At 37.2% G+C, this 18,097-nt stretch overlaps 2 protein-coding genes across 2 annotated transcripts in view; one reads left to right on the top strand and one right to left on the bottom strand.

The window, feature by feature from the left end:
- The window catches only part of LOC139143758 (puromycin-sensitive aminopeptidase-like), a 539,468-nt gene that overhangs the window by 380,989 nt on the left and 140,382 nt on the right, over positions 1 to 18,097 (bottom strand). The gene's annotated exons all lie outside the window — the stretch shown is intronic.
- Positions 5,952 to 17,096, top strand: LOC139143739 (carboxypeptidase D-like). The gene is made up of 9 exons (XM_070714279.1): positions 5,952 to 6,046; positions 8,729 to 8,917; positions 10,173 to 10,273; positions 10,777 to 10,952; positions 12,922 to 13,106; positions 13,802 to 13,999; positions 15,056 to 15,208; positions 15,470 to 15,612; positions 16,501 to 17,096. The coding sequence occupies exons 2-9, from the start codon at positions 8,737 to 8,739 to the stop codon at positions 16,711 to 16,713; spliced, it is 1,350 nt and encodes a 449-aa protein (XP_070570380.1). The 5' UTR covers positions 5,952 to 6,046; positions 8,729 to 8,736; the 3' UTR covers positions 16,714 to 17,096.

The raw sequence follows: 18,097 nt of genomic DNA, 5'->3' as shown, positions 1-18,097 counted from the left end.
ATTTAAAATAAACAGGTTAACTGACTTGTCAGCTATAAAAAACAATGAAAATGTTTATGATCAAAAGTTTTTGAGATGCGCACATTTTAACAAATACAGAAATTATTAACATTATAAATATAAGACCAAACTATTTTTTCAGGGATGGGACAGGTTGGAAATGAGGGGTTAGAGACAAAGGCACTCCTATTGCTGCATGTGGATGCAGCCACACCATTTCATTTACAGCATACTTATTCACTGTGTTGTGTTCACGTTCCATATTGTACTGACTGTCATACAAGGATAACTAAGCAAATCAAATCAAATTAGAAAAGGATCAATGCTGTTGTGTGGATTTTGCTGAACATGGCTGATTTTAATATTTCGCCCTATATATTTGGTATCCAGCAAAGGCATATTTTGATGTAAAGTCAAAATTAACACTACATTGCTGACAATATATGTTACCATTTCTGCATGAACTTTTCTTTTTAAATCATAGTATATTAGTACTTCAAACAGATTAACAGTTATCGTGATGTCAACCCATAATTTTACATCACAAAGACTGTAATTTGCTGTATTCTGCCAATTTTTTTTTGTTTTTCAGTCATTTTATAAATTTTGCACTGCACAAGATGATTGAACAAATTGCAATGTTTGAATTTGTAAACTCAAAGAATAAAAATCCTTTGGTCACAGATTAAATTATTTTTTGAAAAGAAAATTTACTCTTAAACACTTTTAGCATATATTCTTTACACGGTCATGTATTTCAAGGAAAATTTGCCTATTAAAAACAGTAATTTCTTCACTTTCAATTTTTTTTCAATACTATGACAATTATCAGCCATGAGGTTATACAACACAAGACCAGATAAGCGTTTTTCATCATTTCCACAGGACTCTTTGGAAAATCCATTAAAAACAGTTAAAAGTGACTTAAAATGATCACTTGGTGTACATTTAATTAACAGATGCCAGGTTGTGTATTTCACATGCACTCAGGTCGGTAGGGAAGTGCGTCATTACTATTTTGGACTGTTAATTCTTATTTCTGAATTATTTAACTTTTTTCCACATTGAACTATCTTTAGGCAGTTTATACTGTAGCTTAGAATTATTTTGATTGATGTATTTAATCATCTTTGGGTTCTTTGGGTCCATATCCCACCTCATGCCCCTACATCATCAACTATTTACCAACAACTCCATGCCAACAACCAATTACCTGACCTGGCCACACATTAGAGAAGGTACAGCGTCATTGACGGTATTTTTTAATAGTCCAATGAGTACTCTATCGATTTTCGCCTAGAATAAGTGATTTGTATACTCATGTACAAATTAATTTGGGGGAAAAGATGCTCTTTAACAAAAATATTCATACATCTGCCTTATCTATTTGTAACGTCTGGTAGGAGAAATAGAGACATTGAGGTTGAAACAATGTGATTAAAATCTGCATTTCAACCGTTGTCCTTCGCAATTCTCATTGGCCGACAGTCTCTGCAGTGAGGCAACTACCAGCTTATGAGAACAGCAATGAACAAGCAAAGTGGAAACGTCATCTCTCCATCTGATTTTAATCCGATTGAAGCCAAGACTGAACTGTGCAATTCTGGAAAGAGCATGACTTGTCAACATACTTATAATATCAGTCTCTTAGAAATTTGGGTTTACATGTAGATTATCACACAACATTGAGTGGTAGACTTTCTTGCCTGGTGCCATACTTTATCCAAAATGTTACTAAAGCAAAACTGTGCAGTGCCCTCCGAGAAACTTGCCATAAATGCCCAAATAATATGACTTTTGTCGTCTTCAAATCTTGAAAACTTTCAACTATTGCAGGAGGTTCAAATCAAACTCCTGATATGAGGTTGACCATTGGGCCAAGAAAAATAAATTTTGTTTCTCATCCTCGCGTGCGTCAATTCAGACCCGCCGCGTCAACTTTTGCTCATGAGGAAATAAAATGAAAAAAAAGGCAAAAATACGCGACGATAGTGCATAACACAGTGCTGTATAAAACAGAACTTGACACTATTCCATTCAGAACTGTACACATTATGTCACTGTTATATTAAGCTGTCATAACTGTGCATTGCAAACCACAGAACTGTAGCTATACAAAAATACTAAAGAAACACTGCTGTGCATTTATCTCCATGCATTCCTATGTTGTTTTCGTGTTTTTTGCGCGTACTTGTGTGTTGAAGAATAAAAAAGATTTAGAAGAAAAAAAACCCCGCGTCACCGCATCATTTTTGCAATATGTCTTGGATGAGAAAAACTTTTTATTTTTCTTGGCCTTAGATCTTTGGAGAGGGTGATCAGAGTTAGGAGAACAAATCTTGAGAAATATCTCAAGAGATTTGCAGTCATTCAGCTTTTTAAAGAGAACATGCGCATGATAAAAAATGCCTCTTTTTGAGGAAATGTATGCTCTGCAAAATTTAAAAAAAAAGGTGAATTCTAAAATGCAAAGTGAGCATTTTGACCACCAGTCTCAAGTTTTAATGTTCCATTCTTAAATGTATGCAGACACTACATGGTCACCTTTACCTTGTGGAGAGACAGTGGTAAAATATCCAAGAAAATTGCTAGTATTAGGAATAGGGCAAAGATAAGTTGTCCCGAATAGTGAAAAGTGTAAGTTGTCAATAACAAAAATCCACTCTGTGGCCAAAGAGAGGTGTGGTGCATACAGAACAAGAATTCTGAAAAAGGTGTCAACAGAAACATTTACTTGAACTTTGAACTTATCGTGGCAACACACACTTTGGTAAAAAGACATCCATCTTGTATGTTGCAACATTGGGTGTAACACATTCCTGCAGCTTTTAAGGTACGGATGTAAGCTTATATCATCAAGCACGGTCCTTTTGTAGAGCAACCCTGCTGTAGGCTATAGGTTAGGAATGATAACAACTTTGTGGCCTTTATTGTCAATTTGATGATTTTTATGAAAACATGAAACATTTTCTTCAACTTTGCCCGCTTAAGTGACCTTTTGATGTTCTGTGATTAAAGCTCGGTGTTAGTCAGCAAAATTTAAACTGGTGAGGCATACTTAACAACAAATGCATACACAATTTTTATGATTATTTAGGAATACAGTTTTTGTTCCGACTGACGTTAAATATCGCTTTGCTTCTAGCCCTGACTGCCTTATCACCTTTTATGTGATAAGCTTACAAAACTTTATTGTATGTTGGAAACAGTATTTTATGATAGATAATTACATATTAACTTAGTAATTGCTATGTGCGAACCTGGTTGTCAGTGCAAAGTTTGTTTTGTATCTTAATTAGACCACTATGAGATGTTTATGAACACTGAAACTCGCGCCCCGTACAAAAGAGTCAACAATGGTGTTTATTTTGGCTGCTGATAAAGCAAACGCCACTTTCAGAGCGTAGGTGACTTTCCACAATCATTAAATTATGGTATGTTTGTTTTCTTGTTTACCCGCAAAACCTTAATGTTTGGTATCGTTATCACATTTCAAAAAAACTCTCCCTACCTGTCGATAATTCCCACACTGTTTATATAGCTCGTTAATCATAGCATGGAGATACCTCCATGATCATAGCAAGACCTGTTCTACTGTTCTAATCTTGACTAAACTTAGTTTGCTAACAATATGTTGGACAGTACTCGCATACAGACTGTGTTGGCAAGTTGTGCCAAGCATGTCGACATGTTGGGAGCAAAAAAATTGCTGCGAACGGACAAAACAGTGGAAAATGCGTCAAAAATACAGTGAACCGAGCTTTAAGCTTTATACATCTGATAGCATTTACAAGTCTGTGCGCTGACATGTGCTATGTTCACACTGTCAAGTGTTCCCGGATGCACCAAATGGACGTGTGTGACAAAATGTTAGAAATATATTGTAAAGTCTGGCTTGAATGAATCAGCTTAGTTCATAACAGTTCATAAACAACATGAGTGAAAAGTTCCTACCAAGAATTAATGCATGCTGTCTGAAATTCGGAAGGGTAAATTTGAAATTTGTCTCTTGTTTGATAGGCGAGATGGCGCACCGTAACAATCACCCACGGGGAATAAACCTGGTAGACCTAATGAAATATTACTCGCTGTAAATTAAGTCATAGATATGGGTTGTGGTGTCAGGCTGCGAAAGTAGTTCAGTGACAACTTATCAAGTTTAGTCACCCGAAAAAAACCCACACCGTCCTTTTGTCCCAGATCAAATGTTGTGATGTCTCTCCGTTCGGAGCTCTTCGCTGGATTCCACTCTGTTCCGCAGAATCTGTATTCCAACAGAAATCCTGGATGGTATGTCCCACCGGTACCTGCGCAGTGATAGGCCGCGCTCACAAAAACGATGGGGGGAATTCGGAGGGGGGAGGATTCGAAAATTTTTATAGTAGTAGAGGGGGACTTGAAAGTTTTGCCTGTCTATGGAGGAGCCAAGAAAAGTTTTTGGTCCAATTTTGCTTTTTACGATTCCAAGGTTTGGTGGGTGATTCAATGAACATTTAATTAAACATTGTAATATCATCCAATTGTGCTAATGTTAGTAATAATTAAACAAGATCTAGAACCATTTTTTCGCATTTCATTACTTTTATCTCGAGAAAATCTAAAAATATATGGATTTTCGTAAAATAACAACAAACAACTAGGCCTAGTAACAGGGCAGAAGCTGCAGCTGTTGATAATCATTTTCAATACTTCTATGCAATACATCATGTACAGTTTCTTGCTGTCTCCCTATTTAATTTGTCGACCGAAGCTTGAATATATGAATATTTGGTGATAATTGAATAAGAGTCAAGACTGAAAGTCATTTGTCAATGATACAAATGCACGGTACACATACACATTCTGTGTTGGCAAGCTGAATACTAGACAGTTCAACATGTTGTAGGGAGTAGAACAAGAACGCAGTTGTATGAACTGAACAAAATTATTGTCAAAATTGTCAAAATTAACACAGCTACTGCCCCGCTACTGCCTACAGGCAGTGTCACTGCCACAGCATGCCGACAGTGACAGAGATAGCTCTGACTATGAAATAGCTGAAGAAGAGTTCGGGTCATGTATCGGTCATGACAGTGAAACGTACTTGTACGCAAGATCAGGCCAGAGAGCAACACATGGAAGACCAGGAGACTTTAAAGTCATCAGGGATTTTTGAATTCTGGCATATGAGGATAATCAAATATTAAAGACAAAAGATGTTTGATTTCTAAATTTCACATTCTCATGGTAAAATAACATTCTCATGGTAAAATAACTAAAGTAAAATTTTGAACAGTAAAGACTCTAATTTAAATGAAAAAAAATGGGTGACTAAATAGAGTTATTTTAATTTTACCAACTTTGCCATCATTACACCAAATTTCAGAGATTAAAACGTTCATTTGATGGAATATTTTAACTTTCCAGTATTGTCAATTTTGTAAAACTTTTACAAGTAGCATCTAATTCATATATCTCTTGTACTTTTGAAAAAAGTGCCATAGACTTTTCCAGAATGTGATTAAACAAGTCTGCTTTTACTGATAAAGCGAAAAAGTCCACTGATGCGTTAAAAAATGAATCAATTTCAGAACTTGCCTTGGCTGAAGACAGTAACGGTGTCGAACATATATCTGCCGAACACATGTTTTTTTTCTTTGCATGCACGCCTATATATGATAACGGAGGGGGGCTTGAACAATTTTCATCATATAGACGGGGAAGGGGACTTGAAAATGTTTGAGGGTACTGAGGGGGGATCTGAAAACAAAATAAGATTTCAGTCGCGATTCCTCCATCCCCCAGCCGTTATTTGTGGACGCAACCTTAGTCACAAATGCCCGAGATAAGCAAGACATTTTAAATTGTGATAAATTTGTTTGTGTTTTACTTTGTCATGCTTTTGGCTGAATTTAGACTAGCCTGATCGCTATCATTGGCCATAAAATTCTCTACCAAGATATACTTCCTACAGTATAGGTGTGTACTGCCAAACTTACAGTTCACCCACCATATCGAACAACGCAAGTAAAAGGAAGAGAAGTGGGCCATAGACGACATTGTAGAGGTAGGTTTCGAATTTAGAAGATTGGAATCAGAACGTGGACAACTTGTGGAAATCGTCAAGTTTTCAGTTCCATCTTTCAATTCGATGAGTGCTCACTCACGCATTGTCTTCGTATCACTGTGTATGCCATAGATCCCATAAGAGGTTGGTTGCATACGACGCTCAACACAGACCTATCGGTTATTGCGGTGATAATTCACGGAGCCGCAATTGAAATCGTAAAACGGTCTCCGGTCACGAAGTTTAGTACTACCACAGTCCCCCACCAACGTTTTAGGGACTGTGGTGCTACCATGCAGGTTTGAGGGACTGGTACCACCAGACGCCGAGCAAATCGTAATTTACGTTTCCATCGGTGCGTTGGTGAAGTTCCTCCGCTTCACTCGATTACGAACTTGTCCAAAATCTGCGCACACTGTGAAGGAATTTACATATGAGCTTGTGCAAATCTATTACTATAGGTTGGTGTATGTCAATCACATGCCTTTCAAAAATAGGGTAGGTAGGTAGGAATTTTATATTTGGTCGACTTTTTTTCTTAGGTCTTCATTCTAATATCGTGCAGTTGTTCATAACAATTTAGAAGCGAATAACACATTAAGATACCTTCACCGGTCCGCATTTCACGGCGATGTCACTGCTCATTTCAGTCGTACTGGTGTGTGCGAAAGTGATGGAGAACCATGAGGGGAGAATATTTCTCATTAGGGGATGTGCAATTAGGTTTAAGGAAACTGTTATGGTCCATTTTAGTCGCTAAAATTACTTTAAGACCTAAAGGTATGAAAATAATGGAAGCGATGACGTTTGAATGTATTCTTTTCAAACTTAATTATCTACAAGTACTGTGTTGGCATGCCCCATGATATCATCGGTACTTCAAATTTATTCATGTGATTCTTGTATAAGTGTAATACCAAATTGATATACATAAGTTCTACAATATGTAATAACATTACTTGAAAATTAAGTCATGAAATAAAAGTGAAAACGGTCGTAGATAGTTTGACTTAATCTTACAGCCATACCAGTAATTTCGGATAAATTGTAAAAACAGTCGGACGAATAATTGTATTTTTCATAGTGGCGCTGTGACGTCATTTTAACCAGTCCGGGCCTATTCAAAAATCAAATATTTCATACTAATTTTTGTACGAGGCAAGGTATAAGTCATATTTCAAACTTTGACTATTACGTACACTTAGGCCAAGAAAAATAAAGTGTGTTTTCTCATCCTCGCGCACTTCAATTCAGACCCGCCGCGTCAACCTTTATTTCTGCTCATGAAGAAATAAAATGAAAAAACCTCAAAAATCCGCGACGATGGTGCATAACGCAGTGCTGTATAAAACAGAACTGTAAACAAAATAACTGACACTAACATTCCATTCAGAACTGTACACATATGTCACTGTCATATTAAGCTGTCAAAACTGTGCATTGTTGCATTAATGCATTTATCTCTACGTGCATTCCTATGTTGTTTTCATGTTTTTTGCGCGTTCTTGTTGATTGAAGAATAAAAAATATGGGAAGAAAAGACCCCGCGTCAGCGCATCGTTTTTACAATATGTCTAGGATGAGAAACAAACTTTTAATTTTTTCTTGGCCTTACTATATGGCACGAAAAATGGAGTGTGTTCGAATTTATACCTCGTCGATTAGGAAATCACATTATGACGATGAACTTTCTAGAGCTGGCGCCACGTTGTCTTGAGACCTGATAAAGATTATGAGCACTGTCCGAACATTGTGTGCTTTATGAAACGTCATACAAACTCGTTCCCGCCCCTAGAGTGTTTCTTTTTCACTTAAAATATGAATTATTGCATTTGTCTGTCAAAGAATATTTGTTATATAAGCGATAACATATAAAATGGCACATAAAGTTTTATCAGAATGTAAGCATAATTGCTTGAAAACATAGATTGACATGTACATACAAGCCCGAATACGAGAGTAAGTCTGACCCAATATAAAATGTCACGACAAGACTAAAACATTCCATCTCAGTATTGTGACGTCGGACTTTATCCACAAGAAAGAAGGTTTTTCACCCAGACAACTGAAAATATACGTATTTGTCTCTTTGAAACACCCTAATCATCTTGCTTGTCAGTCTAGCATATTCAGAACTTCTCAGAATTGTTCATTATCGAATGGACCTATAAATGCAGCGGAGTATTCCGTGAATGTCTTTCAGGGTGTCTTCGTTTAACACCTGCGTCAAGGCCATCTATGTGTCAAAGCTGATGTCTACCTTGTTCTGAACAAGTGAATAATGAAAGCGCCGCCAGATGTCTACATACTACATAACATTAAAGCCACGAATAACACGATTGGAGCTATTTGGGAGGATTGGATCGCTGAATTAATAAAATTTATTAAAATTGTTAGATGCCTTAGAGCTGAAAGTTGCAATATTACAAATTATCTATAAACACAAGACTGTTGCGAAAACTGAAAAGCAGATGAGCGTACATTTGAAGATGAACCAACATTGCTACATTATTCAATTATCCCAAATTAGTTCCAATCGTGTTCGAATGCATTAAAATCAAAACTCCAACAGTTTTCTGATTGTGCTAGACGACTAAAACACCCGCAGATGAAGCGTTGAGGCTGGGATATTCATTAAAAGGTAAAACGATTTTTAATCTTTTGAATTCATATTCATTCCAGTTTCAATTATGCCGCAACGAAGCACTTGCACCCTCTTGTTGACCTTGGCGTTGCTTGGTAACGTCTTCAGTGTGCCATTTGTTGAGCACGTTTACCACAACTACACGGCTTTGGTGGATATCATGAACGATTTAACAGACTTATATCCACAGTACACAGAAGTATACAGCGTTGGCAAAAGTGTAGAAGGTATTTATCCTATATATATATATATATATATATATATATATATATATATATATATATATATATATATATATATATATATATATATATATATATATGCGTACAACCCCGACAACAAATTGACATAGTACTGGCAAGCATACTAAAATTGTCACGTGAAGAAAAACGCAAGAGCTTTAAAGCAACTTTTTAGATTCACATTCACAAACATGCGGGGAGGGGGTGGCTTGAGGAGTGCGAGGGGAGACTTGAAGGTTTTAGGCTGGTAAATTTCGATTTGAACGGTTTACATTTGGGTAGTGAGTTGGAATCTCAAAATATTTTGGTTCCCCTATTTTTACATTTTGAAATTCCACAGTTTTAGTAGGTGATCCAATGAAAAAATAAATGACTAACATTGTTTTGTCATCCAATGGCCTTAATGTTAATAACATAATTATACAAATTCTGGAATCATTTCATAGCATTTCATGACTTTCATTTTGAAAATGTCTGAAAAATCTAAAAATAGTTTGAATGTGATCGATATTTCATAAGAAAAACAACCAGAAGATCCTGTAACGGGGGCAGGCGCCTCAACTGTTTGTATTTTTTAATCTTTCTATTCGATGCATCACCTACAGTTTCTTGCTATCTACTACGACATGCTAAAACACAATATTAAACTTGTCAACAAAGCCTGTATATGTATATACTACTGTCAATGAGACAAATGCACAGTATAAATTCACAGGCTGTGTTGGCAAGCTGAATACTGAATATTTCAGCTTACATCATTCTATCAACACTGTTAATTGCATTGCTCAGTGATTGTACGAAAACTTACCATTTAAAATCTGAAAACAGTCATCAAAATCTTCAAAATTACTCTTAAATATCACAATATAATTGGCATTAAATATCCATTAAAATATTTCAGAAAGTGTGCAAAATGGCTAAAAATAGCCTCTAAAAATTCTCAAATCTCAAGGGTAGCTTGGGGATAATTAGGATCTAAGATCCCCTATTGACAGGAGTCCACCCCCTCCTTCTCGAGCTCTCCCTCCTGCCGATGACCTTAGGTCATCCATTGCAGCAACCGTCAAATGTCAATGCAAGCCTAGCCCTGTGATAGGGTGTTAAGATGTCAATCGCGATTCATCTGGCCACCGACCCCCTATTTGCGATGAACAGAGTTTTTCGACTTCAACTTGTCTCTCACCTCAAAATAAGTTGGCACATTTACTTCACCCTAATTTCACTTTCTCTCTCTGCACAGACAGAGAACTACTCGTAATGGCAATTGCAGGCACAGACCCTGACAAACACATCCCTGGCAGACCAGAGGTCAAATACGTCGGAAACATGCACGGAAACGAGGTTAGTGGTAGGTTTGTCGTATCAAACGACAATTCTTCACTCTAACATGAAGAATTCAAATTCTGCAAAATCCCACTTCTCCAAAATTCTGAAAATTGAATTCTTCTTCCGCGAATGCAGCTATCAGATTCAAGCTTCATGACAAGTGTAAAATTGAATTTCGAAAAGCAAAATGGTAATTTATGTTAAATTGTAAAATTAAACTTAGAAGGATAAAAATGAGTAATGTTGCATTGTGAAACTGTGAAATGATGGAAAAGCAGGTCGAGTAGTAGAATGTAAAATGGAATGTAAAGAAAGAACTCAGAAAGTCCAGTTGTAAAAGTTCAGTCGTAAAATTGAATTCACAAAAAATGTTGAATTGTAAAATTTGATTCAGAGAAAAAAGTAATGAATTTGCCATGGATTGGACACGCACCGTAGGGCATGTTTCTCCCCACGTGGATACAATCTTGTCATGTTAAGATAAGTGGTGCCTTTTTCACCCGGAACAAAATTTGCAGGCAGTTGGCAGGGAGTTACTGCTACAGTTGATTGAACACTACTTAGTTGGTTACACCGACGGTGACGCGGATATCAAACAGTTTCTGGACGAGACCAGGGTTCATATTCTACCATCCATGAATCCCGATGGCTTTGAAGAGAGTGACATGTTGGACTGCACGAGCATTAAGGGACGGTAAGTGTTATCCTTCATTTTCTATATCCACGAGTGGAAATGACTTGCAATCGAGAAAAGTTTGATTTGGTTGAACTTTAAATAAAAATGCGGTTAGGGATGAGGCAGGATCGGAGGACCTAGGGTTGAGGCCGTACTGATCGTCCGGTCCTCACGGCTTCGTTAGGATTGCGTAGAGTACAATCTCACCTGCCAAATAAAAAATTAAAAAAAATTAAAAAAAAAATCTTAAAACCAAGTCAAAAAGACAGCTTTGTAAAAACTCTTCTAACAAATCAATTTTATACATCGAGGGAGGGCCCCTTCACTTGGCTAGCGATGTTGAGCCGTACCTCGTCTCTTTTCAAATTAGGTTAAGAATTATGAATAACTCGTCCTGACATGATTTCGACTAACATTGGAAAGTTAACTTTCCCAATTCTTCATGTGTAGCTTATTCCAGGCCAAACCCTATCATATTTAAAGTTCTAGTTAACAGAAGTCATCAACAGTACGTTATAATTGAAAATAAGAAAAAAATCTACAATATTAATATCGTAATCTAAAATTTAGAAGATTTTCGTTTCTTTTACACATATTTACACTGACACCAGGCCATAACTTACAATAAATCATGAATTGTAGAGCACTTGACTAAAGATGTACAGAAATAAATATGTTCGTACACCAGTTATAAGGGGTGTCAACGGACAAAAGATATTGCCCATTCTGTAACTATTAATATCAGTATGCAAGGAGCTTGCTCCCTCTACCTGATACTTCATCAAACTCAGAGCAGTCTATTAGTTTGTTGGTAGAGACATGAACACCGATAGTGAAAGCCGATACTTATGTTTATAATGAAAAAGATTTAGATTACAGTCTCTAGGGAAATTAAGAAGTATGATCTGATCCAGATTAAAATTGACCAAAAACAACAAGAGAGTTTATGAAGGGATGAAAAATATAGCTTCATATCAGCAATTAATTATTCTTACGACTTTTGGAGAGTTGCCAAAACTATCCGTCTGATCCGTTGACACCCGTTTATCAGACGGTAAACTTTAATTTCACTTAAGAGTCTGTTATCAGACTTACGAGATGACAAGTTTTGAACATATGCTCAGTAACACAAAGTGTCGTGTAAGCAATCTGTCACTCAAATATGTTATATGTCGTGCTTATCAAAAGTATAAATTATTGTCGCAGCGAAACAGAAGGTAAAAACTGAAGAGACGACAAGTTTTGAACATATGATCAGTAACACAAAGTGTCGTGTAAGCAATCTGTCACTCAAATATGTTATATGTCGTCGTGCTTAAAAGCTGAATGAATTCCCACGACTTAACAATTTCCCCACCGTGGTTTTTGAACCAATCATATTCTTTTCCATGGTAAAGTTGGACCTCAAAAGAGTAAGGGGTGAAAAAGTTAGTACGATAGATCTGAATGCCTGGAGTAGTAGCATGACTATGTTTCTGAACAATTACAGTTACCCGTATTTTTAGCCAGTGTGGTACTCAATATTTTCAGACCCCCCGTTTTTTTTTCAAACCCACTCAAAATAGTCAAAAACTTTCAAGCGTCTTCTGAATTTCTCCGACCCCTCCCCATTTAGCACTTTGTCCCTTCTACAAATACAGTTTCTGTTCTCTGCTTCCAAGATAACGTTGAAATGCCTGGTCTTCATCTTGTCAACACAGCCTGTCACTATTTGTCTACTGTCCAATATCTTTGTTGACAACTGAATTTTAGTCCAGACCAGAATTCATTCGCCAACAGTCACATCGCACGTTGTCCACAAAGCAAAATGTTATCAGGGCTAATATTTTGTACTTTGACTATTGTAAGGGGAAAAATAGAATGATGAGTTTGTTATGTACAACAAACTTTACGAAACTACTTACATGTATTATGAACAGTTACAGCTATTGTCCCCTCGACAGGTATATCAGGTCTTTTATCAGTATACTCTTTTTTCTTCCTGCAGGTTTAACGCAAATGGTCTTAACCTAAATCGTAATTTTCCTGACTTTTTCGAAGAAAATACCCAAGAAATTCAAATTGAAACACGAGCGATCATGGATTGGTTGGAAGACATCCCATTCATTCTCTCCGCGAACTTGCACGGGGGCGCACTTCTCGCCAACTATCCTTATGATAATATCGAACCAGGTAACACTGATCTCAATCACCATCATGTAGGCTGCAAAGCATTACGTCTTTCAAATATCTAGAACGCGATAATATGCGACGTTAGCTTTTGAATATTATATACATGTATATTTTCAGAACAGTTGACAAATTTCAAACTATTTTAAAGATACTAATACGGGGTCGGAGGGAAGCAAATGAAACAAAGACATCAGTGATCAGTTTAATTACGGAAGGGCATACATCGGTTTATTTGTGTCACTTTTCTTGTTTGATTTTGGGATTAATATTCATATTTTCGTTTAGTTAGATAAATATATTCGTAGAGAGTGAAGGGTGCTGTGTTTGCATCAGAAATTCAAGCTTACCTTTTTAAAAGGGCCAGCTCCAAAAAAGAAAAAAATACGCTTTGCAGACGTTCTGGTAAGGCCATTCAAATGATGCATACAACGAGACAAATCGTTTGGCATTAGTTCGTTGAGTGCGCAGATGCTAAAAACGCCCTCAGACCCAATGTAAGCGGTAAGGGGTCAGAATAGATGTTGATGAAAACTTGTGAGAAAAGAATACCGATGCGTGGTTCAGTTGAGCACATATTTTATGACTTCTAAAAAGAGGGACGGTAGTTTCGTTGCGTTAATTTTTATTTATTGATTAGACTGCTGTCTTGTGCACTAATAACAGAAAGACACTTTTGTTTCTCTTGTTATTCACAGACAAGAAAAATGCTTCCTACTGTCCGTACCATGCCTGTCCCGATGACGACACATATCGTAATCTGTCCTTGACTTATTCTTTGAATCATGAGAACATGTACGATGAAGATTTCAACGACTGTGAGCATGTGAGGGGAGGCAACAGGCCTGGTTTTAAAGATGGGATAACCAATGGATGTGCATGGTATCAGGCAATAGGTATGAAAATCTTTGAAGAGGTATGATATCAGAGCATGGTTGTCGCCACTCTAAGCGAAATCGATGGCTTTGATGCAGTTGCGTTGTGTTTATACTCAAGTAGTGGTAGTTGTCTGAGGTTTTGTAGCAATTTGAAATACCTAAAATGGGGGAAAGTCGAATAAAATTAGTCGTTAAGTTGTACATGCAAATATTGAAACCATTGCCCTATCTCAAATTCAAGTTATTTCTGTTAAATTCCAACTTAAGATACTTTTGAAATATGTTATGTTTAGCATAAAATGGTCGTAACACACGTTCCGTGCGACTAACAGAATCAGAAAGCCGAGGGTTGTCATCGCTAAATACGCATTCTATAAGTATACTTAATCTGTACAATGTTTGAATTATCTGACTTTTCGGAAATGACATCGCAATAATATTCGTGACAGTATTTTGTGATGTGAGCAAAAGCTATCGTCCAATACGGCTGATTCGTAATGACGTCACAGTTCAATCTCTGCAATACAAAAAAATCATTGTTAAACATTCTCGACGAAAGTTTCCGACTTCAACCTGCAGAAAAAAAAAACGCGCAACTGGAAAAATTGTCCGAAATCTTGTCGGTAAAAGCCCATATCACGATGCCGTAGTCAGTAGCAAACCAACAATCAAGGTCAGCGCCATCGGAAAGTCAAAAAGTATTGGGGGGGGGGGGTGGTAACTTATTATGCTACTGTATACTTGTACATTTCCTTCAGCGCTTGCTCTATAGTACTACACTCACTAGAATTGTCCAGTTTCATTATTTCTAGGGTCCTTCAAGACATCAACTAGACAAGTGTTTGTCTGATAGAATGAATCTTGTTCTGTAATAATATAAAATTACAAATTACCATGATGATTATACATTATTATAGCTTCATATACCATTACCAATATTTATATTCTTTACGTGTATCATTAATGACTTCCAAAGTGGCGAAGTAGCCTACTTGCACAATTTCTTCATCGTAATAGTGACTGAAAATTGCTTCACGATGACGTCATCAATTCATATTTGACTATTTTGGCCAGGTGTGATGCAAGATTACAATTATATCGCAGCTGGTTGCATGGAAATTACGCTTGAAGTATCATGCTGCAAATATCCAAACGTGACTGAACTGCCGACATTCTGGGATTGGAATAGGAAATCTCTGATTGAATATCTGAAGCAAGTTCATAAAGGTGAGCTGTAGGCGAAAAAAAGGTGGCATGATTAATGAGTCTATGATATTTCAAGTCTTTTTTTTACTTTCATCGAATCGTTTGTGTTTCAAGCAGACTCAGAAAATATAAGAAGAATAGAGCATGAGCAAAGGAGGGATATACCATCTGTGGAAATCTAAAACGGTATATGAAGTGGTCCTATACTCACATGTGCCCTGAAAGAAAAGAGTCTCGAAGGAAAAACTTCATCGCTATATAAATATATGTTTATAAATTTAGGGGTCAAGGGACAAGTCTTGGATGAAAATGACGACCCGATCGTTGGCGCGTCAGTTCGTGTACAAGGGCGGGACTTGCCATTCAAAACGGCAAGCGACGGTTACTACTGGAGGATCTTGCTTCCCGGAACCTACACCATAGAGGTAAGTTCATTGCAGCGCCATCACAGATGATGGTTGTGTGTCGCTAGTGACATGTACGCTCATACAGCGCGTGACCACAGGGGGATAAGGCATCATTTGTCACAGCAAGAGTGTCACCCGTCGGCTCTCCACTCGTCAAAACGAACACGCTCACTTTTTAGTTAATGCTTGTGATAGACTTTCGGTTTGCGTCCACAAGGAAGCATTTTAATACACAAAGCGGCCTTCGCCGTGTATCGAACCACAAGCGACTGTGGGTTGAGGTGATACATGCTGATTCGTCCGTGACACTGCTGAGACTGACGCTCCAGTGCTATGACCGTGCATCAGGTAACTGTGACATGCTATAGCTTACATTGACCATATTTGTGAGGGTCTCTACTACAACTGCGCGACTTTGGCATAAATACCGATCACCATTCAGGATTCTAGTGCAGCTGGGTTCTTTTAGAAGTATACAATAATGACAGAAATATTTATTTTTATCAAGAATATTCATAAACATAAATTTAGTAATAAAGGGTCTGTACTACAAACCGTGAATTTGGCATGAATACTAATTGTCATTTAAGTTAGGATTTGAGTGCAGCAGGGTACTTTTGTAAGTATGCAATAATGATAGAAATATTAGTTTTTTATCTACAGTATTCATAGTCATAAATGTATTATCTTTTTTACTTTTGCTATGAATGACAACGTCTTATCCCCTGTGGCGTGACAAAGCGTGCTCCTGTAACATCCATGGTCGGCTTTTCTCAGACTGTCGGCACAATTTTTACCGTATCATATCTTTAAAATATGCCCCATTTTGTTGACAAATTCGTAAATACCGTTGATTCATGTGACATTCTCATCAATTATAATTTGCAAGATTTTTCCCTCACACAGGTGGCCAAAGAGGGGTACCAGAATGCTCAGAAGTCAGTTGCCGTGTCCGGCGACCTCTATGACGTAAGCTTACTAGACTTCAAACTGGAACCAATGACGACTAGTACACAGAGTAACGACCCCAGTGACGACGGGGTTGCCGTCTCACCATCGATCTGTCTCTCAGTAATTATGACGTCATTGATAATATTGGTCCTGAAGGTGATTCCATGAAAAGAACGAAATGGAAGGTCGAGCGAAATTCACCAGATATTCTGTAGAGTTGGCGCTTGACCACATTAAAAAATTCATAATGTATAATTTAGATTTCAAAATCGTTTAGTCATACCTTAGTAGAGGGACTGCGATTTCATAATCGATTATTGACGTGTTTTTTGAACAATGAGGACTAAAATCCTGTTCTTACTAATGTGGTTTCGAGAAAACTCGAGGGTCTAAATTCAGTTAGTGTATTACCAAACTTGACTTACTGTGCTACCCTCAAGCATACATGATAGGTTCCCCAGGGGTAGCGTATGTCAGGCACGATGCCCTGGTGATTTTGCTGAATGTACAACCTGATTTGAAACGGATAAAGTCACACCACTGGTAATGTATAGTTGTACAGTTTTCAGTGTCTTTTTTTCAATTGCCAATCGTTCTTTTACTAAGGCTGCATTCACAAACACATCGGGGGGGGGGGGGGGATTCCGATGTTTTCAAATGTGTTCAAGTCTCCCTTCTCACTTGCTATAATATTTAAGGATGTACGATCGGAAAAAGTAAAAGTAATGTCAATTTTTTCAAATGGGGATTTTTGAATACCTACATATGTGAATAGTCCAAAACTGGGAAAAAAACATGGGGTCACCGCGCTTGTTTTTTACAAAATGACATTAAAAATTCACGGTTTTTCACAAAATCACAAAAAATCAATACAACAGGTCATCATTTTCATATTTATATCATGATTGCATTTTTCACGTTTACACTGTAAAAGAATAAAGAAATTATAAACCTAAGCTACTTTGAAGATTTTACTTACATTAAAATTGAGTTAAAAAGTCATCATATTTATTTTTTAACCAAAATTGCAACAAATATGCCCCAAATTTTAGGAATGGGAGAGGGTAATATATTAATTATTGATAGTTTCTACTAATGTCAATTTTCTCAAACTTTGCCAAATAATAGCACTTTTTGTGAATTTTTCAAAACCACATTTTGTTTAGTAGGTCACCGAGCTCGATTTTTCACAATTTTGCAAAAACTAACTAGGATTTACAGGTTCTGGCGATAAACCATGCTCTCCCGGGTTCATCGCATGAGGGCGCTCTTCAAATGCTGCTGACCTGCGTGGCTACCTGCAGTGACCCTGTCCAGGCATGGTCATGATTCAAGCCTACCTGTAAACTTTAATGAGAGGGAAACGACAGAACAAAGCAAAGACTTTTAGGTTCTTCTACTTTTTAGAGTCTATATATTAATACAACATACAAAAAACCACGTAATATTTATTGCCGTGACTCTTATTGGTGGGGATTAGGTTGACTTCGCTGCAGGCTAAGTAAGTTGTCAAACACTACGCGGAGCCAGGAGCCGAGGCCGTGAACTTGGC

The sequence above is a fragment of the Ptychodera flava genome, chromosome 11, assembly GCF_041260155.1.
Source record: "Ptychodera flava strain L36383 chromosome 11, AS_Pfla_20210202, whole genome shotgun sequence".
Lineage (NCBI taxonomy): Eukaryota > Metazoa > Hemichordata > Enteropneusta > Ptychoderidae > Ptychodera > Ptychodera flava.
Note: the sequence above shows the minus strand (reverse complement) of the source record. Positions and strands in the feature narration are given on the sequence as shown.